General features: G+C 39.8%; 1 protein-coding gene across 8 annotated transcripts in view; it reads right to left on the bottom strand.

Moving 5' to 3' along the window:
• PAAF1 (proteasomal ATPase associated factor 1) overlaps positions 1–22,036 on the bottom strand; it is a 41,550-nt gene that overhangs the window by 5,078 nt on the left and 14,436 nt on the right. For 6 of the 8 annotated variants that reach the window (XM_069553018.1, XM_069553016.1, XM_069553017.1 and 3 more), the window contains 6 exons: positions 19,699–19,797; positions 18,931–19,081; positions 11,112–11,306; positions 7,362–7,453; positions 5,889–6,004; positions 4,273–4,355 (listed from right to left, as the gene is read on the bottom strand). In XM_069553018.1, the coding sequence (XP_069409119.1) occupies positions 4,273–4,355; positions 5,889–6,004; positions 7,362–7,453; positions 11,112–11,306; positions 18,931–19,081; positions 19,699–19,797 (736 nt within the window). Of the gene's footprint in view, positions 1–4,272; positions 4,356–5,888; positions 6,005–7,361; positions 7,454–7,567; positions 8,263–11,111; positions 11,307–18,930; positions 19,082–19,698; positions 19,798–22,036 lie in introns of those variants that run through there. The other 2 variants (XR_011249156.1, XM_069553019.1) reach the window with 2 other exon arrangements.

Raw genomic sequence — 22,036 nt, 5'->3', positions numbered from 1 at the left:
TAAAGTTTTTTCTATATTAATATTATGACTTTGTATAGAACTCTAGAGAAGAATCAAAAGATATTAACCATTTCAAACATTTAAAATTTGAAAAACCACTTTCCAAAATTATATATGTTTAATCAATTTTATCTGTTAATCAATCTATACTGGAAAATTCTGAAAGAGATGGCAATACCAGACCACCTGACCTGCCTCTTGAGAAACATGTATGCAGGTCAGGAAGCAACAGTTAGAACTGGACATGGAACAACACACTGGTTCCAAATAGGAAAAAGAGTACATCAAGGCTGTATACTGTCACCCTGCTTATTTAACTTCTATGCAGAGTACATCATGAGAAACATTGGGCTGGAGGTAGCATAAACCTGAATCAAGATTGCTGGGAGAAATATCAATAACCTCAGATATGCAGATGACACCACCCTTATGGCAGAAAGTGAAGAAGAACTAAAGAGCCTCTCGATGAAAGTGAAAGAGGAGAGTGAAAAAGTTGGCTTAAAGCTCAACATTCAGAAAACGAAGATCAGGGCATCCAGTCCCATCACTTCATGGCAGATAATGGGGAAACAGTGGCTGACTTTATTTTTCTGGGCTCGAAAATCACTGCAGATGGTGACTGCAGCCACAAAATTAAAAGACGCTTACTCCTTGGAAGGAAAGTTATGACCAACCTAGACAGCATATTAAAAAGCAGAGACATTACTTTGCCAACTCCAGTGGTCATGTATGGATGTGAGAGTTGGACTATAAAGAAAGCTGAGTGCCAAAGAATTGATGCATTTGAACTGTGGTGTTGGAGAAGACTCTTGAGAGTCCCTTGGACTGCAAGGAGATCCAACCAGTCCATCCTAACGGAGATCAGTCCTGGGTGTTCATTGGAAGGACTGATGTTGAAGCTGAAACTCCAATACTTTGGCTACCTGATGTGGAGAGCTGACTCATCTGAAAAGACCCTGATGCTGGGAAAGACTGAGGGCAGAAGGAGAGAGGGATGACAGAGGATGAGATGGTTGGATGGCATCATCGACTTGATGGACATGGGTCTGGGTGGACTCCGGGAGTTGGTGATGGACAGGGAAACCTGGTGTGCTGTGGTTCATGGGGTTGCAAAGAGTCGGACACGACTAAGTGACTGAACTGAAATGAACTGACTGTACCCAGCAGTATACAGAGGATCTTCTTCTTTCCTGCATTCTCATTATTAAAAATAATCTTTTCCAAAAAAGAACCCTTATATTTTAGAGGTACAGGGAGGTAAGAAAGTGCAATTACTGTAGCTCTTCCTCTGCATTCAAGTTTCCACACACAAACCTACTTGATAAGCCCAAGCTTCATTCCCATTCTGTCTAGGAAGCCATCTCTAACCACCCCATATAGTAAACCCTTTCTCCCATCGACCTCTTGTAACACTTACTATTGCTCTGCAACTTCCACATACATATTTTCCCCTACACCATAATTCTAATTTTGGTGAGTGTGTGCTCCGCCACTGGATCATGATGATCAGAAACACTTTTTTAGGAGGGCACAGGGCAAGGGTTATGAGCAGGGCTTCCCTGATAGCTCAGTTGGTAAAGAATTTGCCTGCAATGCAGGAGATCTGGATTCCATCCCTGGGTTGGGAAGATCCCCTGTAGAAGGGAATGGTTACCCACTCCAGTATTTTAGCCTAAAGAATTCCATGGGGTGGCAAAGAGTCAGACACAACTGAGCAACTTTCACTTCACAAGGGCAAGGGTTAGTTACAAGAGTAAGAAGAAACTATCACTTACAGAATATCTACTTTATGTCGAGTACCTATCTCTAAGTAGAGACTTAGAAAAGTGAACTGGTTCACCAAAGATCATATGATGATTAGATTAAACCATACACAACTGCCATTTTTATATAAACATAAATTAACAAATAAATAAACGAAGACCTATTCACTAGGTCTTCATTGCTGCATGCAGGCTTTCTTGAATTGCAGTGAGTGGGGGCTACTCTTCATTGCAGTGCTCAGGCTTCTCATTGTGGTGGTTTTTCTTGTCGTGGAGCATAAGCTCTAGGCATAGGGGCTTCAGTATTTGCAGCATGCAGGCTCAGTAGTTGTGGCACATGGGCTCAAGAGCACAGGCTCAGAAGCTGGGGTGTACAGGCTTAGCTGCTCTGGAGCATGTGGAACCTTCCCAGATCAGAGATCAAACCTGTGTTCTCCTATCCACTGGGCCACCAAAGACGTCCAACACGACATCTTCTTAAGCAAGTCACCTGCTGATGGACATGGGTTGTTTTTACATCTTGGCTATTACAAATATTGCTGTTATGAACATGGGGGCACTAGCGTGCCCTAGACAAAAAATAGAGTTTTTGTCTTTTTTATATATATATCCAGGAGTGAGTAGGATTGCTGGATCATATGGCAACTCTATTTGCAGTTTTTTTAAGGAACCATCATACTGTTTTCCATGGTGGCTGTACCAATTTAGATTCCCACTAACAGTGTAGGAGGGTTCCATTTTCTAAACACCCTCTTCAGCATTTATTCTTTGTAGACTTTCTGACTGGTGTGAAATGATACTTCATTGTGGGTTTGATTTGCATTTCTCTAATACTGGCATTGCTGAGCATCTTTTCATGTGCCTGTGGGCCATCTGTATATCTTCTTTGGAGAAATGTCTATTTAGGTCTTCCGGGCATGGCATATATTACATAATTCTGATCAATGACGTAGGAGATTAGTAAATCTGCTGGGTTGCTCCTGAGGAAATGTTTCTCATTCTTAAAAAGGATAACAATATGCATGTTATGTGAAGATAAGATTTGCTGCAGCTGTCCTGCACTGTAACCTTGAGGGAATAAGCCTGAGGACAAAAGCCAGTATGCTAAGGAGGAGAGTGCCAAAAAACAGAGAAAAGCTGCATTCTTGATTTCTTCTCTTCTTCTTAAAGCTTTATTTTTTTTAACTCAATACTTTTTTGGATTTTACCAGTCTTTAAACATCCTGGATACAATCCAGGATACCACACTGAGTTAGCTGTCAATTTTTCTTATTTTCTCCACTGAATTTGTTTTCAAATCACTAAATTAATATAATCTGGAGCCACCACCATAAATCTGGATTTCTTGTAAACGAAGTACTACATTTTCTGAGTTATTGAAGCCATTTTCAGTTGAGTCTTCTGCTACTAATAGCCAAAAACATCCTAACTGATACACTGAAGTATTAAGGTAAGATGGTCCCTCCAGGCCTATAGGCCAGTCCTCCTCACCTAAATCATTCCTATGAGGATTCAGTGTCCCTTAATGGACACCTTCTTCTATGCATTTCTCCCAACCCCACTCCCAAACTCCCAAATATTTTGTACTGCTTACACCAAGGTACTCACTCACTTTACCCAGACTGTCTTTGTAAAGCGTCAAACACAGTACCTACTGCATGGTAGGTAGGCACCTAATAAAGGACAGATCCCTTCTTTCTGCTCCCTTTCACTCATCTATGACTCTGAACACACTACAGCTTTAGCCATCAATGTGCATTTTTACATTTCCAGTTGGTAAAATAGTCACTGGATTACATGTCACTTAGTCCATGAAGGAGCTTCCCAGGTCACTCAGTGGTAAAGAACCTGCTTGCCAATGTAGGAGATGTGGTTCAATCCCTGGGTGAGGAAGATCCCCTGGGGAAGGAAATGGCAACTCATTCCAGTATTCTTGCCTGGGAAATCCCAGGACAGAGGAGCCTGGCGGGCTACAGTACATGGAGTCGCAAAGAGTCAGACACAACTTAGCGACTAAAACAAGCCAACAAGTCCACAAAGACATGCCTGCAGTACTCCTACCACTCAAGTTAGCTGTTCCCCACATTCCCATACAGTATTCTGCTGCAGTACTTATCAAACTGTATTCAAGCACATGTCCACGTGTCTGTCTGCCTTACTATGAGCTCCTTTAGAGCAGAGACCATAACTGATTTGTTAACTGAATTCTCAATTATTTGTAATAAGAGCCAGTATATTTATTCTGACAATGTTTATTGAGCACCAGTTACATGGTGGACACTGAACTAAAATGCTGGGGGTAACGTGATAAGGCACAGCGCACTCAAGGAGCTTAGATTGGAAGGGGCACAGATAATTACAATTAGGGTGTTAAACGTTACGTGAAAAAGCATAATATGCCAAAGAATCATGGAGGATGATGCCCTTAGCCCTGCCACAGACCAAGAATTAAATCTATGTTTCACTGAATGATATAGAGCCACCTCCCTCAATTGGCCCCTGGACCCACCTTGGCTAGCAATGAATCCGTCTCTGAAACTCAGCAGAGACATAACTGGTGCTCCTGATCTGTGGATGACTTGCACTGGAGTCCTAGGATACAGAATAAATGGAGCGATTTTACTCTTTCCCTTAAATAGCAATACTTGACTATATTCAACCTACAGTACTAACTGCATAACAGCACACTGGACAAATGTGGACTGAGATTAAACATTCATATGGTTTCTTTCCTGGCAGGATCCTTAGATAGTAGATCAAAGTAGTCCATTCAAAACCACCCTGGAGGGAATCTAAACATGTCTCTAAATATCTTAATGAGCTGAATAAACTAAGTAACCACTGATACTTCCAGTTTCTAGGGGAAGTCTGACAAGGGTTTAAGATAACAATGTTAACAATATGTTAATCTCTTTATAGACAGAATTAAGTCAGCTGTGATATATTAAAATTGTTAGGACTCTGTAAAATCAAACAGAAAGATCAGAATCAATTTTTATAATTGATGATTTTATAATTTTTATAATTATGAGACTTTATAACAGTGATCAGATTCCCTATCTCTATGGAAGCAAAAGCAAGTACAAAAATAAAGTAAACTATGGAAGAAAAGGTATACAATAGTCACTCTTTAACTGAAATTTTTTCACTGCTCTTGGAATAAAGTCCAGACTCCTTGGGATGGTATATAAGTCCTCTCTAAGCAAATTCCAGTTTTCCAGTCTGGCATCACTTCTCATCATTACTCCACTGGCAGGGTATATACTTCTCTTGTCAAACTACTCAGAGATACCTTACAGTGCCATACTTTCACAGGCCTTCATGCTTGTCTATATGCTATTCTACCTAAGCCAGGTCCTTCTTTTCTTTACTTGGTAACTTTCTGCTAGACAAGATCGATTAAAGCTGCATTTCCTCAGAGAAGTCTCACTTTCTTTTCTCTCCTTCTCGGTGCTTCCTCAAATTCTTGAGATCACTGATCACACTGTGTCTTAACAGTCTTTTACTTGTCCATCTTTATTATCAGACTCCAAATGCCTCAAAGGCAGAGTCTTTATCTTTTATTTCTGTTGTTTGGTGCCCTGAACAAAGCCTAATGCCTACAGGAGCCATTCAATAAGTATCAGTTGAACAGAGGAAGGAAGCAGAAAGTGACAGAAGAAAATGTTAAGTCCTGGGACAAACAGGTTATAGATTCTTTTTGGGTATCTGTAAGACCAGGACAAAGCCTATATAAGATAGGTTATGATCACAGCCAAATAAAGAATCAGAGCTGGCTTTCTTGAACTATAAATGATCAATCTCAGCCCAACCCAGATGTAACACCATGAAGAAAATTATTAAGGTCCTTAAAATTAAAGGTTTTATATAATTATTGTGAGATGTTAGTTCATTATTTAAGCTTAATTTACAAAGGAATCATGACAGTATGAATCAAGTTACCTTTCAATGTGATTCCAGGAATAATAAGAACAATCAGACAATTCACACTGGAAAGCCTTTATGAATGGAAAAATATACCCTTGATTTAACAGCCATCTATATGCCAGATTCAATAACTGTGAAAGCCAATAAAAATTTCCACTCTGCAGAAGACCTGCATCATGCAAATGAATGGTGACTCACCTTGGACTCCTTACATCCAGCTGATAAATGTTTCCATCCTGAGTCCCAGCCAATAGCAAGAAGCCAGAGAGAAAAGTGCAGCAGTTGAAGGCATCTGAGCCAATAAAGAGGAAGAGCTGGGAACAAGTAGGAGACAAAGATGCTGTTTAAAGATTCATTTGTTTCCAGGAATAAACAGGCACCAAGAAAAGAAGAATTTCACTATTTTTAGTATAGAATTTCTTTCTTCTTTTAAGAACTCCTGATCTAAACTAAGTATTCATCAACAACTGAGGGGGAAGCACTCCTAGGATTTCAGGAACCTGAGGCTGGCTGACGACTTAAGCAGGTTACATAGCATCATAATATCATAGTCTAAGGCAGCAGTTTTCACACTATTTCCCCTCAACACATTGTCTCATGGGATCCTAAACACCAAAAATGTTTTTTTCCCTGTTTTCAGCACAACCTTCCATTTGCTAAACACTTGCAATTCACACATTTAAGTTTTGCTTCAAGACACTGGTGACAATCTTTTGAAAACACACTTAAGGTGGCAATGTAAGAAATCACAATTTACCCATGTACTTAAGAAAATAAAAAACGATTATATTTTTATTTCTTACTATTAGTTCAAAGAGTAAAGTTTGAATGTTCTAAAAAAAAAAAAAAGAAAGAAAGAAAGAAACAAAACAAACAAAACCCTCTGACTTCCCTTTGGAAATGAAAGCCAGCATGGAAATTCAGAGTGTAAAGGCAGTATGAGCAAAAATAGTGATGCTCCCAGAATAAACTCCGAAAATGGAAACATCACCAGCACAATGAAGTAATGAGATAAAATGAAAACACAAAGTCTGTGGCCAAACCAAATCATTAATGTTGTCTGGGTGATGATGACAGCAACTGGAAAGAAATTTAATCAATCTAATCTCAAGGAACTCCAAGTTTAATTAAGAGCATAGCCTGCTTGGCAAAATCTCAGGAAATGAAGGAAGAAAACCCCATTCTTCTATAAGAGACATTCTGGTCTAATTAACTGAGAGCCCTGAATGCATAAGACCTTTACTCAAAAAATCTCCACATTACCTTAGAGGAGGAAGAAAATAGATAGAACCTCATCATTTTACATGTAGCACATTAAGGGCAGGAGCGAAAGTGACTTAATAACGGTCACAAAGCAGTAGGTCATTTGATATTATCACATAACCCCACATGTAAGTCCTACTATGACAAGTTTAGTGATGAGGAAACAGGCTCACAGAGGTTAAGTAATGAGTCCAATGTCATAGCCATTAGGAAGAGCTGGGATTTAAATGTTGCCCTTATTCCATACCACATTTACTCTCAATTACTATACTGTACTGCCTTTCACACATGCAGCTTCTGCAAAAGGTGAACATACAGAGAAATTAGAAATGTTTTCAAAACAGCTTTCCAAGAATCAGTGTGACCCAGGTTGCCCCAGTGTTCAAAGGTCTTAGAGGAACCACTTGCCGGCTGCCTGCTCTGCAGTCCCAAGCACTGAAGTTTCTTATCTTCTCGGGCCAACAGCAGCATTTTCGACTCTGTTCCAACCTCTCGTTCACCTGCATGACAGATGAGCTATGTCAATAATGGACTAGGATGATTAGCTGGCAGTACTCAGAAAGCATAGCTATTGACAGCTGTTTACTGAATTACTCTGCTAGTCACTCACTTAATAGTTTTAAAAAACATTTATTATGTTCTATATCTTGACACTGGTACTGTTTATATGACTGTACATATTTGTCAAAACTCACAGAACGGTGTGATTTAAAAAAAATGACTTTTACTATATGTAAAATATACCTCAATAAACCCAATTTTAAAATATTATGATTATCAAGTCCTTTGTAACATGGAAAGATACCATACTTGGAACAATGTACAGAGTACAATGATAAACAAAGTAGGGCCAAACATACGTAACAATATAAACGGAGGCTGCTGGAGGAGAGGAGGGACACAGGAGAGTAATACAGCTCGGTTTACATTTTTTAAAAAGTAATTTCATTTATTTTTGGCTGTGCTGGTCTTTGTTGCTACGTGGGCTTCTTCTCTAATTCTGGCAAGCAGGGCCATCATCTTGTTGCAGTATGTGGGCTTCTCTGTGGTGGCTTGTCTTGCTGTGGAGCACAGGCTCAGTAGCTGTGCATGGGCTTAGTTCCATGGCACGTGGGATCTTCCCGGACCAGGGATCAAACCTGTGTCTCCTGCATTGGCGGGTGGATTCTTCACCAGTGAGCCACCCTGGAAGCCCTGGACTTATGCTTTTTAAATGAACATGATGATTCCTATGAGAATGGATTACAAAACAGAGCAGGCAACAGGTACCGGCAGACTGAATCAGGATGCTGGCAGGAAGAAGAGAGACCTGGAGGGAGAGGATGAGGTGGAAAAATAAGAAACATTCTGAAGGTAGAGATGACAGACTTTGCTGATGTGGGACAAGAGGAAAGGTGGCAGTGGATCTTCAATGAATCTTAGGCTTTGGGCTTAAGCAAGGAGATGGTGGTGTCATTAACTGAGATGGGAAAAAACAGATTTGGGGTTGGAAAGAATCAAATGCTCCATACAATAAGTTCAAGCTGTCTACTAGACATTTAAATAGTCTAAAATGTAAGTAAAAGATCTATGTTTTAGATATTTTTTGGAAATCACCAGCTTAAATACAATATTGAAAGTCATGGAAATGATAAGATCACCTAAGAGAGTAACTGCAGGGCTGAGGGCCCTCCAATATTTAAAGGTCAAAGGAAACACAAAAGGAGACTAAGAAGCAGTAGCCAATGAGCTCTAAAGAAAAGCAGTGTCGTGCGGTATTACAGAAGCCAAGAAAGAGCAGGGTCCTGAAAAGAAGAGTGTCCTGTGCTGCAACCTACTGAGAATTTGGAAAGATAACCACAGAGAAGTAACACTGGATTACACAACATGGAGTCGCCGGTGACCTTGACAAGAGTTGCTGCCAGTTAAGTAGCTGGGGCACAAACCCAACTGGGACAGGCTGAAGAATAACTAGGAAGTGAGGAAATAAACAAAACAAGAATACCTTCATTTAAATTACTTTAAACCAACTGATTTTAAAAAACTCAACCTTATTTTAAGTAATATCTGTGAAATCTTAGGTTTGAAGTAAGATGTGTATGTATTAATATATAACTTAAAAATGAGTACTACCTGAAATGATCTTGTTTACCACTAGCTGCACATGCATCACACTTTGGGGAACAGACTTTTCCTATTAATCCACTGTGGCGCTAGTTGTAAAGAACCTGCCTGCCAATGCATGAGATACAGAGACACAGGTTTGATCCCTGGGTCAGGAATCTTCCCTGGAGAATGAAATGGCAACCCATTCCAGTATTCTTGCCTGGAAAATCCCTTGGCCAGAGGAGCCTGGTGGGCTACAGTCTACAGGGTGGCGAAGAGTTGGACACGACTGAAGCAACTTAGCACACACACATTCCATGGCTACTCAGTTCCTGTCTCTTGGATTTCCTTTCACAATCCATTAATTCCCAAAGAGGGGCCAGGCTGGTAGTCATAACAGTTTTAGTTCTTGGACCATAGTGCATCTATATGGGAAGTTTAAGAGAATGAGAATACTGTCTATAATGATCGGCAAAATTAACCCAAACATACAGAGGAATACTTAGAGTAGTTTTATTCATAATTGTCCAAACTTGGAAACAACTAAGATATCCTTCAGTATATGAATGGATGAATTAACTGAGGTACATTCAGACAATGGAATACTGTTCAATGCTTAAAAGAAATGAGCTATCAAGGTACAAAAAGACCCAGAGGAACCTTAAATGCATATTACTAAGTGAAAGAAGCCAATCTGAAAAGGCTACATAGTTTATGACTTCAAAATTCTGGAAAAGGCAACACTATGAAGACAAAAAAAATATCAGTGGTTGCCAAGGGTTATAGGAGAGAAAGGAACAAACTGGTGGAGCAAAGACAATTTTTCAGATAGTGAAATTTCTGCATGATACTATAATGACAGATACATGACATTGTACATTTGTCCAAACCCACAGAATATACAACATCAAGAGTGAATCCCAATGTCAACCTTGAACTTTGAGTGTTAATGATGTTATCAGTATAGGTCTATCAACGTGACAAATTTACCATTCTGTGGGGGATGCCAATAATAAGGAAGGGTGTGCCTTTGTGGGGGCAGAGGGTATACTAGAACTCTGTACTTTCTGCTCAATTTTATGTGGATCTAACTGCTCTAGAGAAAGCAATGGCAACCCACTCCAGTACTCTTGCCTGGAGAATCCCATGGACGGAGGAGCCTGGTAGGCTGCAGTCCATGGGGTCGCTGAGAGTCGGACACAACTGAGCGACTTCACTTTCACGTTTCACTTTCATGAATTGGAGAAGGAAATGGCAACCCACTCCAGTGTTCTTGCCTGGAGAAGCCCAGGGATGGGGGAGCCTGGTGTGCTACCCTCTATGGGGTCGCACAGAGTCGGCCATGACTGAAGTGACGCAGCAGCAGCAGCAGCAACTGCTCTAGAGGCAGAGATACTGGGAGGAAAAACAGTCCTGTTTCCATCAGAGAAGCAAATATGTTATAATCATAGGAAAATTAGAAAAGAACACAAGTTGCCTTATTAGGATCTTTATCATTCTGACTCACCAAAACTATCATTCTACTCACCTATTTCCCCTTATGAAGCTTACACCAACTTTTGGCCCAGCCAAGCGTACCTTTACCCAATGGATAATTTTACCTCCGTACTGTTTTTTAATGTGAACTGACTACCTCTACTCCTGCCCTAGGTCTCATTCTCCCATCTTTCCCAGTTCAACTTGAATCCATCCTGGCAAGGTTCAAGTCAACTTCTTTTGTGACTCCTTTCTCATCTATACTAACCTAAAATACTCTCTCCTTAAAAAAAAAAAAAAAACTATTATATTTGCATTCAGTGAATCATTATTTTAGCTAAAACTGCACTGATCTCTGTTTTACAGGCATTAGCCTCAACCGTTAAATTAAACTGTATTTACTCAAATGTAGTAACCATGACATATACTTCCTTTGTAAATTCAAAGCAACACAAACATAGTAGATATGCAATAAATATTAGTCACGATGAAAACAGAAATACCTACAGAGCAGGAGAGGAGGAGGAAGAAAAGGAGAAACTAAGGCAAACACTGAAGGAACCTAAAGAAACAATTCATATACTGTCATCAACTCACTGGGCATCTGCTCAGGGGAGCCGAGGTTTATCGAGTTGTCAGCAGCACCCACAGCCACTCCATTGATGGAAGAACCACAGTCTGCAAGGACTCCCAGGCAGGCTGAGCGCCCACAATCCCAAAGTCGTGCTGTCCCATCACGAGAACCAGATACCACATTCTTTCCCCGATCAACAATGGCTGTATCCAGGATACCTGGCGAGAGAAAAAAGAAAAGACTGTAAGAAGGAGCAGACAGTAAAGGAATTAAAGGGCAGAGTACATGCATGGATCTGCATAAATGACTATTTCTTTACAAATGAGTACTGGATATGTACTACATGCTGGGTACTTTCAACAGAGTCCCTGTTTCCCAATAGTTCAAAGACTAGCTATGAGAAACAGACACGGAAAAAGGAGCTTTGGATTTAATTTTTAGTGGCATGTTCTAGAACCGTGGTTTTCCAGGGTTTTTTTTTGTTTTGGCTTCAAAACATGTTTTTTAAAAACAAAAGTGAAGAAGTCATTTTAGGCAGTTCAGTATGAAAATTACTGTCTTAAAAGCTCCTGCTGCTTCCATTGAGAAGTAATTGAAAGGGTTAGTCTCTCTTCAAAAAAAAAGAATGTGACTTCTCATCTGGCCAAGATCAAATAGCTCCATTCCTCCTAGGTCCTTCCCTTAAAACTGAAAAAACCTGGACATAAGACAACAAGCAAGCTCAGTTGAAAGATGTAAGAAGGCAGTTCACCTAGGGACCCCAGGACTTGAAGAACAACAGGGAAATGAGTTTCCCTGCATTTCCTTACTGCCTCCCATATATCCTAGACAGGACACTGCTGAAGCCTCTAACATAGAACTGATTTTTTTTTTTAAAGGCACACATCAATAATAATAGCAAAAAACAAAAACCAAACAACTCCAAGGAAAGTCTGTTGCTTCTAGGTAGAAGACTGAGAAAAGGGTGGCCTAACAGAATAGAAAACATTTTGGCAATATCCATCTTCCTCAAACAGCCAAAGAAAAACTGCTACCTCCCCCGCTTAGAGTTTCACTGGGGCTGAACAGGGAGTGATCTTCTATCCCACCCCTGCAAAGAAGCAGGAGACAGAACTCCAATTTTCCCCACCCAGCAATGCTGAGCAGGTCCAACAGGGTACTGTCAGTGCGGAACTGAGCCTCTACTCTCACCCATGGGGGAAAGAGGTCATCTTTCCTGAGGGAGCAGGAAGTAACACTCCACTATCCCCACACCTCCCTTGGTGTCAGTCCACAGGGAACAGATCTTACAGGCCCAAGGGGAGGCAAGGAAGTGGTGTAAAGTTGAGGTGATGCAAGTTGGTGCCCCACTTTCACCAGGAAGGCATCAGCACAGTCAAAGGGAAGCTGAGCTTCTACCTCACCTGTTTGCAAAGAGATAGTGTGAGCCAATGCTCCACTTTTGCCAGAGTAGTGTTATTACAGGAACCCAGCAGGAAGCTGCGTATATACACCTCCTGGGCCCTTGCATCATACCGTGACAGGGGACTGCCTGCTAAAAGAGATCAAACAAGATCCAGAGTGTTATAAGATCCAAAATGTCCACAGATTTTATAATTTTCAAAGCCCTTGTTACCTGTTATCTATTTGCTATGATCCGTGGCCTCAGGAGCACATAGCATAAAAAGGTAGAGACAGTCATGGACATAAAGAGCTACAATTCAGGGACACGTGTGGTAACACAGGACTGCGGAGTAGAAAGGGAATCTGACCCTATGGTGATATAGGCAGGGCTGATACTTGCTTTATTAAAACCCATGTAATTATCCTATTATAGGTGCCCAATAAACACTTGCAGGTTGAGTGATAAGTACCTGACCAAAGGTTACTGAAGTAAACACATGCTCTTTGGCTTGTTCCTATTTCTCTCAAGATGAGACAACTTCAGATATACAAACCTTGACAAAAACTCAACATAATGCACAAGAGATGGATGACCCATGCGGTTAACAAAAGGCCTCAAGTCCTACTGGAAATTTTACTCTGAAAGCCTTTTCCAGAAAAAGATGCATTAAAAAAAATGCCACAAATTGAAAAAGTAGCCAGTCTGGGGGCTGTTTGAGAAAATATGATTAGAGACAACTCAGGTAGGACCTAAGTCACAGGGTAAGTTTCCAAATATATCCAATTTAAAATAAAAATTAAATACAACCTATGTAGCTGGTTATAGTTGTTGAAAAAATAAAATCCAATCCTCATAATTATATATCAATTGGATAAGGGCCAAATAGATAAGCTTTTAAAAGTAGCCTTTCCCTCAGAAGTAGATTGAAGGAGGCAACATGTCTTATTGCTTTTTTACAGTTATTTATAACATATTTTGTCATTGTAAAGTACCTTAACTTTAGAAAATTCACCTTTCCACTCTTTTTCCATAACACAGCATTCTAGCTAGAAAAGGATTTTAAACTTTTTAACAATCATGAAGAATCACCAATAGGAACAAAAGGAAGGGCCTTCAGCTCTTCCCAAGAAATCAAAGATTTATATCCTTATTGGAAAGTTCCAACCATTATTTAAAAATACTGAGTTCCATGGAAGTGATACAAACTTTAAAGAGAAAATAGTTATGAAAAATATGTACCCAAGGAGGATGCTACTGTGGCTAGGGAGCTGTGAATGGTATAACTGTGTACAAATTTCAACTAATACTCAGTAAAGAGGTTGGAGGTTTTCCCTTTTTATGAAAAGCAGAGTGGAAAACTATCACCCCCTCTCTAATAAAATGTCACAACATAGGGGCATCTAGTGTGGGTTTCTTCACTCTTAGGTGGGACGAATAAAAGAAAGAGAAGCCTTATAGGAGCAGGAATCTGGGAGGAATGACTTTAAGAAAAAGCTATAAAAGGAGTAGGAATGCCTTTGTAAGAGGAGAAGCCACACTTAACGACGTAACAGAGCTACCAAGGCTTTAGTTATCAAACCAGTCTTCAACATATAAACCAAGAAGAAAAAAAACTGCATTCAAGAAAAGATTCAGCTGATTGACATATAAACATCCTAGCCAAAGTCTGGGAAATAAGATTAAACTATGCCTGAATAAATAAATAAATGAATAAATAAATAAGAAGAGGTGGCAAGAATACACAGAAGAACTGTACAAAAAAGATCTTCATGACCAAGATAATCATGACGGCATGATCATTCACCTAGAGCCAGACATCCTGGAATGTGAAGTCAAGTGGGCCTGAGAAACCATCACTACGAACAAAACTAGTGGAGGTAATAGAATTCCAGTTGACCTATTTCAAATTCTGAAAGATGATGCTGTGAAAGTGCTGCACTCAATATGCCAGCAAATTTGGAAAACTCAGCAGTGGCCACAGGACTGGAAAAGGTCAGTTTTCATTCCAATCTCAAAGAAAGGCAATGCCAAAGAATGCTCAAACTACCGCACAATTGCACTCATCTCACACGCTAGTAAAGTAATGCTCAAAATTCTCCAAGCCAGGCTTCAGCAATATGTGAACCATGAACTTCCAGATGTTCAAGCTGGTTTTAGCAAAGGCAGAGGAACCAGAGATCAAATTGCCAATATCCTGTGGATCACTGAAAAAGCAAGAGAGTTCCAGAGAAACATCTATTTCTGCTTTATTGACTATGCCAAAGCCTTTGACTGTGTGGATCACAATAAACTGTGGAAAATTCTGAAAGAGATGGGAATACCAGACCACCTGACCTGCCTCTTGAGAAACGTATATGCAGGTCAGGAAGCAACAGTTAGAACTGGACATGGAACAACAGACTGGTTCCAAATAGGAAAAGGAGTACGTCAAGGCTGTATACTGTCACGCTGCTTATTTAACTTCTATGCAGAGTACATCATGAGAAACGCCACAAGAAGCACAAGCTGGAATCAAGATTGCTGGGAGAAATATCAATAACTTCAGATATGCAGATGATACCACCTATATGGCAGAAAATGAAGAGGAACTAAAAAGCCTCTTGACGAAAGTGAAAGAGGAGAGTGAAAAAGTAGGCTTAAAGCTCAACATTCAGAAAATGAAGATCACGGCATCTGGTCCCATCACCTCATGGGAAATATATGGGGAAACAGTAGAAACAGTGGCTGACTTTATTTTTCTGGGCTCCAAAAGCACTGTAGATGGTGATTGCAGCCATGAAATTAAAAGATGCTTATTCCTTGGAAGGAAAGTAATGACCAACCTAGACAGCATATTCAAAAACAGAGACATTACTTTGCCAGCAAAGGTCCATCTAGTCAAGGCTATGGTTTTTCCAGTGGTCATGTATGGATGTGAGAATTGGACTATAAAGAAAGCTGAGCACCGAAGAATTGGTGCTTTTGAACTATGATGTTGGAGAAGACTCTTGAGAGTCCCTTGGACTGCAAGGAGATCCAACCAGTCCATTCTAAAGGAGATCAGACCTGGGTGTTCTTTGGAAGGACTGATGCTGAAGCTGAAACTCCAATTCTTTGGCCAACTGATGCGAAGAGTTAACTCACTGGAAAAGATTCTGATGCTGGGAGGGATTGGGGGCAGGAGGCGAAGGGAAAGACAGAGGATGAGATGGTTGGATGGCACCACTGACTCGATGGACATGAGTCTGAGCGAACTCCGGGAGTTGGTGATGGACAGGGAGGCCTGGCGTTCTGCGATTCATGGGGTCGCACTGAGCAACTGAACTAACTGAACTGAACTGAATAAATATTAGTAAAAAACAGGGCAAATTTCATATTTCTATACAGGTTTCTAACAAGTTTAATCAATTCAGTTCTCAGAAAATAAGGAGTCTTCAAGCATCTTCTATTACTTGGAGGCAGCATATCCTATTTCAAAGAAAGTATATTAGAGTTTGAAAAGAATGGCCCAAGTGCTGAAAATGTAACTTGATTTCTGAAATGTAAGTATCTTTCCTACATTTGTAAGCAAAAAACCTCAAATAATCAACTGAAATGGTGCTTCATTTGTTCTCAATATTTTCAAAGATTATGAAAGATCTGGTGCTTACTACAAAAAATTAAAACTATGAATATATATATATATCCAAATTCAGCAACCTTAATTAAATGGCCTGGGCAAGTAAAAAACTTCAGACTGATTAAAGCACACTTTAGAGCTACTTAGGAAATTCATACATTACAAACAGAACACTACTTTTAGTTTATTTTTTCATTAGAAAAATTTAGAAACACACAAAAATCTTACCTCTGCTTGTTAATTAAATAATGAATACACTAATCCTTTAATTACATATAAAATATGTATCCAAAAGTATTAGAAAAGACCAATTACATAACAACTAAGATAAAAAATATCTATTTTTCTGTTAGAAATAACAATTTCTGCTTTTCACAGTTGACAAGCATGTTACAACATCACAAGGTTCAACTTGCCTGGCAGAGTTTAAAGTGCAGTGTTACATTTTTAATGAACAACAATAATAATATTCACTGTGCATTTATTTTATACCAGGGATTATGCTAAATCGCTTATATGCACCATCTCTTTTAATACTACTATCCCCATTTTACACATGAGGAAGTAAAGACTCAGAAAAGTTAAGCAACTTTAAAAGGCTTCACAGGCTACGATGTGGAAGAATTAAGATTTAAACCAAGATTTGTACGTCTCCAAATCCTAAGCTTAACCACTCTACTATACTGCCTCCCTTACTATCATGTTTCCATATACTAGAAGTAATACAGAGTCAGACATGACTGAAGTGACTTAGCAGCAGCAGAAGCAATAAACAAGCCAGGGACTTAAGCTAACAAAGATTATCCTTTATAGCAGATCTTTATATAAAGCTGCTCTATTAGTGTCCTAATGATTCTTTGCAGTAAGCATCAGGTGATGTTCAGTCAAGTCTTCCTTTTATATCTTGCTTGCCAAACTTACCTAGGCAATAAAAGACCATGTTCACTTTTTGATACTATCTTCTGCTTTTCTTATTTAGTCACCAGTTGTGAAGCTACCAAAGATCACAAATGCAGGTAATAATTCTTCTGTTTTTTACATGGTAATCTCAGAACTAGAAAGACTGTAGAAAAGGAGTCACACAGAGCAATTTGGAAGTCAACTGGGTAAAAACAATGACCCACACATGCTGCTAAATTACTGGAGATTAATCTTGATTTTGGCTCCAGACTTTTTAAGAACTGGTGGTGGTGGTTTGTTTAGTTGCTAAGTAGTGTCCGACTCTTGGCTACTCCCTGGACTATAGACTGCCAGGGTCCTCCGTCCATGGGATTCTCCAGGCAAGAATACTGGAGTGGGTTGCCATTTCCTTCTCCAGGAGATCTTTCCAACTCAGGAATCGAACCCAGGTCTTCTGCATTACAGGCAGATTCTTTACCAACTGAGCTATGAGGGAAGCACTTTTTAAGAATGGGCAAGCCCAAACCAGTCAGCTAAACAGAACTAACTGGAGAGGAGTATTCAAGACCTGACAGACATTAGCCTGGATCTGACTAACTTATGCAATTTCCCCTAAAAGTTTATTTCTGTTCAATCTAAAAAAAAAAAAAAAACCAACAAAAAAAAACTCTCAAGGAAAAAGAGTCAGGGTTGTTATACTCTAGAGAAGCCTCCACCCCAAAACTTTTCTCTTAAAAGAATGGAACAATTATACGAATAAAAGCTTAATTTATTAGTGAACACTCTCTATAGTTCACTTTGAGCGACATGCATGGACTCTTAAGGAGAACTGGGAGGCTTAGGAGTCATGTGGAGGGCACAGTCCATAACTGCAGTAATCCAAAGGTATTCTGAAGTTGAGCGTGCACTGATGCTGGACATACATCTTGTTAAGTTCAACACGCAGGGCCATGCCTTGTTTCACTGGAAAGCTGCCCCGTGCCTCACATCGTCACGGTGGCCAGATCTGAGGTGAATCCCTTAGTGTTCCTCAAGACTCCCCAACTGTGCAGGCCACTTTGATGCTTCAGACCTGTCAGTTCTTTGGCCTGAATGTGAGGAAAGCTCTAAATATCCCTTCTATTCCCTCTCCACACCCATGTACTTGAGTCTAAGAAGAAAATTCATTTATTTGCCAAGGTTAACATATGTGTTTGCTAGATGATCTATATGTAATCTGACAAACCATTATAAAGAAAAATATTAAAACTTAAAAAAATCAACACACAAGTTATTTATAATATAGTCAGATACACAAGGCAAAAACACTACATTAAATACCAAAGTATAGGGTGATATATAACAAATTCTCAAATGGGTGGTGAAGATGATGTGTATTATGGTCCCAAACGAGGGATCAAGGTAAGAAATTACTGGAGGATGTTTTTACAGTTTCAAAAATATCCAAACCCATAAAAATTAGAATGACATATTTATCACTTTTTTTTAAACATTCCTAATTAAGGATAAAATGTCTAAATATCTTTTTTCCCAACAAACCAACCAATCATTTAAAGAGGGAAGATGTTCTCACTGTATCTCTACAATCTGATATCAGCAGGTTAGGACCAAGGTCTGACTCGTGTCTGGTGAGGCAGCCATTTGCAACCCAGCTTTAATCTCAACTCAGTGGGCACAGCTCTTTCTTTTCTCCCAGCACACAGAAGATGATCTCCTGTGGTGGCTCTTTTTATCTTATCAATTGTGGAAAATAACTATCTATGTAGGGCAGTTAGTTCTAGATAGCAATAACAAAACTGGGTAAGAAAGGAATTTTTAATCCCTGGGGAAATACCACTTCACTTAAATAGCCAGTTATATAAATTATTTCTGTTTTTGTGGATTACTAGATTCTATCTTTTTGGTGCTTCATTTCTGGGGATCTAATTACAGAAGCCTTTAGGAAAATCACTCTTCATACCTCCTTTGTGACCTTTGAAGGTTACCACACAGCTAGCATCTTCAGCTGACCATATCTTCAGCTGGGCATCCATTCCCCCACTCAGAACCACAAGGCCTGATGGGAAAAACCTGCAACAATTCACATCAAACACATGTCCTTCCAATACTCTCTGGAAAAACAAAAGAGAATTCCATGCTAGTTCTCTTGTCCATCCCTTGATGTCCTCTTACCTCCCATATCCCTGGTCCCTTAAATGATACATCTACATGCTGGATTTTAAGACAAAAGAGATCCAAAGAATCTGTTTAGTTCATCTGTCTACCAGGTAATGTTCTAGGAGCTGTTGGCTCCCTTTCCTGGACTTTGGCTGCAGATGTTGTGAATTTGATCTCCAGAGCTCTCGCAACTATCCATAAATCTATTTCTACACATAAGGAGCTGAGGAGGTTTGAGGGCTCTTTTACTTACAATCCTCTGTACAGGTTGAGAGGCTCAGCCATACAGTCAGTGTAACAGCCTATGTACTCTGTCTTAGAAATGTATCACTGAAGGCAGTTCATATCAAGGTACCATCCAGACATTCACTAGCCGGGCTCTCCCACCATTTCAGCCCCAATTTGTTCTGGCAAATCATCAAACTTGAGCCTGGTTCTCATATTAACAAGTGGAAGAATAAAGACCAATCAAAGTGTAGTGTTCCTACATTTTCAGAATGGGCCACTCTTCTTCCCATGGCCCAGTCTAAGGTTTCTCAGACCACCCTAAAAGTGTATCCAAAGCCTTTACTCTGAGCTCTCCATTGGAAGCCTGCCAGATCTTCATGCTTCCATCAGTGCCAGAAGACACACCAAGGCCTCCTCCGCTGGAAATGTCCAGGCATGTTATCTGTTCAAAAGACAAAACCAGTGTTGTAACCAGTGTTACAAATAATGAAATGCTCTTCTTTCCTTGAAATGTTATAAACCTCTCTCAGTTAACACTCCTCTAAGACTTCTTCAAGCCTGTGCTTCCCAATCCAAAGAACATGTATTTCATATGAAGGCTGAGTTATCATCGCTGATCTCCCAAAAAGGCTAGAGCCAAAACATTTTATTTCTCAAAACAAAAAGATATTCTTGTAGTCATATATAACCTCCTGCAGCTTATATAACTGTAAAGTCCCTTATTCCCATATCATTTCCATAGTTTCCACCTTTTGCTATGTTACTTTAAAATTAAGATACCTCTCCTGATTCTTGGGAACCCACTTACACAAAAGACAGACTTCCAAGATGCACCAGAAGGATTCAAGGAAAAGCAAAGATGCTTCCATTCACTACTTCACACTGCCTCTGTAAAACCTTAATTGTGTTTGTGTATTTCAGAACAAGTAACAGGAAATTCAAATTGCCAACACCGAATGCATCATCGAAAAAGCAAGAGTTCCAGAGAAACATCTATTTCTGCTTTATTGACTAAGCAAAGCCTTTGACTGTGTGGATCACAGGAAACTGAGGAAAATTCTGAAACAGATGGGAATACCAGACCACCTGACCTGCCTCTTCAGAAATCTTTATGCAGGTCAGGAAGCAACAGTTAGAACTGGACATGGAACAACAGACTGGTTCCAAATAGGAAAAGGAGTACGTCAAGGCTGTATATTGTCACCCTGCTTATTTAACTTCTATGCAGAGTACATCATGAGAAACGCTGGGCTGGAAGAAGCACAAGCTGGAATCAAGATTGCTGGGAGAAATATCAATAACTTCAGATATGCAGATGATACCACCCATATGGCAGAAAATGAAGAGGAACTAAAAAGCCTCTTGATGCAAGTGAAAGAGGAGAGTGAAAAAGTAGGCTTAAAGCTCAACATTCAGGAAACGAATATCACGGCATCCGGTCCCATCACTTCATGGCAGATAGATGGGGAAACAGTGGAAATAGTGGCTGGCTTTATTTTTCTGGGCTCCAAAATCACTGCAGATGGTGACTGCAGCCATGAAATTAAAAGACGCTTACTCCTTGGAAGGAAAGTTATGACCAACCTAGATAGCATATTCAAAAGCAGAGACATTACTTTGCCAGCAAGGGTCCGTCTAGTCAAGGCTATGGTTTTTCCAGTGGTCATGTATGGATGTGAGAGTTGGACGGTGAAGAAAGCTGAGCACCGAAGAATTGATGCTTTTGAACTATGGTGTTAGAGAAGACTCTTGAGAGTCCCTTGGACTGCAAGGAGATCCAACCAGTTCATCCTAAAGGAGATCGGTCCTGGGTGTTCATTGGAAGGACCGATGTTGAAGATGAAACTCCAATACTTCGGCCACCTGATGCAGACAGGTGACTCATTTGAAAAGACCCTGATGCTGGGAAAGATTGAGGGCAGGAGGTGAAGGGAACGACAGAGGATGAGATGGTTGGACTCCAGAAGTTGGTAATGGACAGGGAGGCCTGGTGTGCTGCAGTTCATGGGGTCGCAAGGAGTCAGACACGACTGAGAGACTGAACTGAACAGAAAATTCTAAGATTCCCTTATGCAATTTCAGTATTAGGAATCACTTCCTGAATAAGCCATGATTAGAATGCCAAGTCTTTTTCATATACATGCATATGTAGTATCCCCTTTATATTAAAAAAAACCCAGCTGTAAATATTCCAGAAATGTAAGACTGAGATATATAATTGCAGCCATATTCCCAGCAACTATGATTCTCACATGACCTAAATTATTTTTTAAAAAGTAGGAATTTTGGCTTTAGTTATTCAACTTTCCAGTTTACATTTCTATGCCAATTAAGCCATAATGAATAGGTGTGGCAAAACTAAAGGGATTATATAGGTCAGCTCTAACACTAAGATTTTCTCTTCTTTATTTTGATTCCTCAATAAAAGGACTGTTAACTTAATTGTAGTTCCAATTTAAGGATTATGACAACAATTAACATTTATATCACGATTCATCACTTATAAAACATTTTCAAATACACTGAATCATTTGATCTTCATAATAATCCCATTCTGCCCCTAGCTTCTCATTGGTGGATTCTGCTTTCACACTCATGTCTAGGAGACATTTCTCAGACCTTTCTTCTCCCACTGCTACCACCCTAATCCTTGGCCTGACAATGACTAGCAGTACTGTCAA

The sequence above is a fragment of the Ovis canadensis genome, chromosome 15 (assembly GCF_042477335.2).
Source record: "Ovis canadensis isolate MfBH-ARS-UI-01 breed Bighorn chromosome 15, ARS-UI_OviCan_v2, whole genome shotgun sequence".
Classification (NCBI taxonomy): Eukaryota; Metazoa; Chordata; class Mammalia; order Artiodactyla; family Bovidae; genus Ovis; species Ovis canadensis.
Note: the sequence above shows the minus strand (reverse complement) of the source record. Positions and strands in the feature narration are given on the sequence as shown.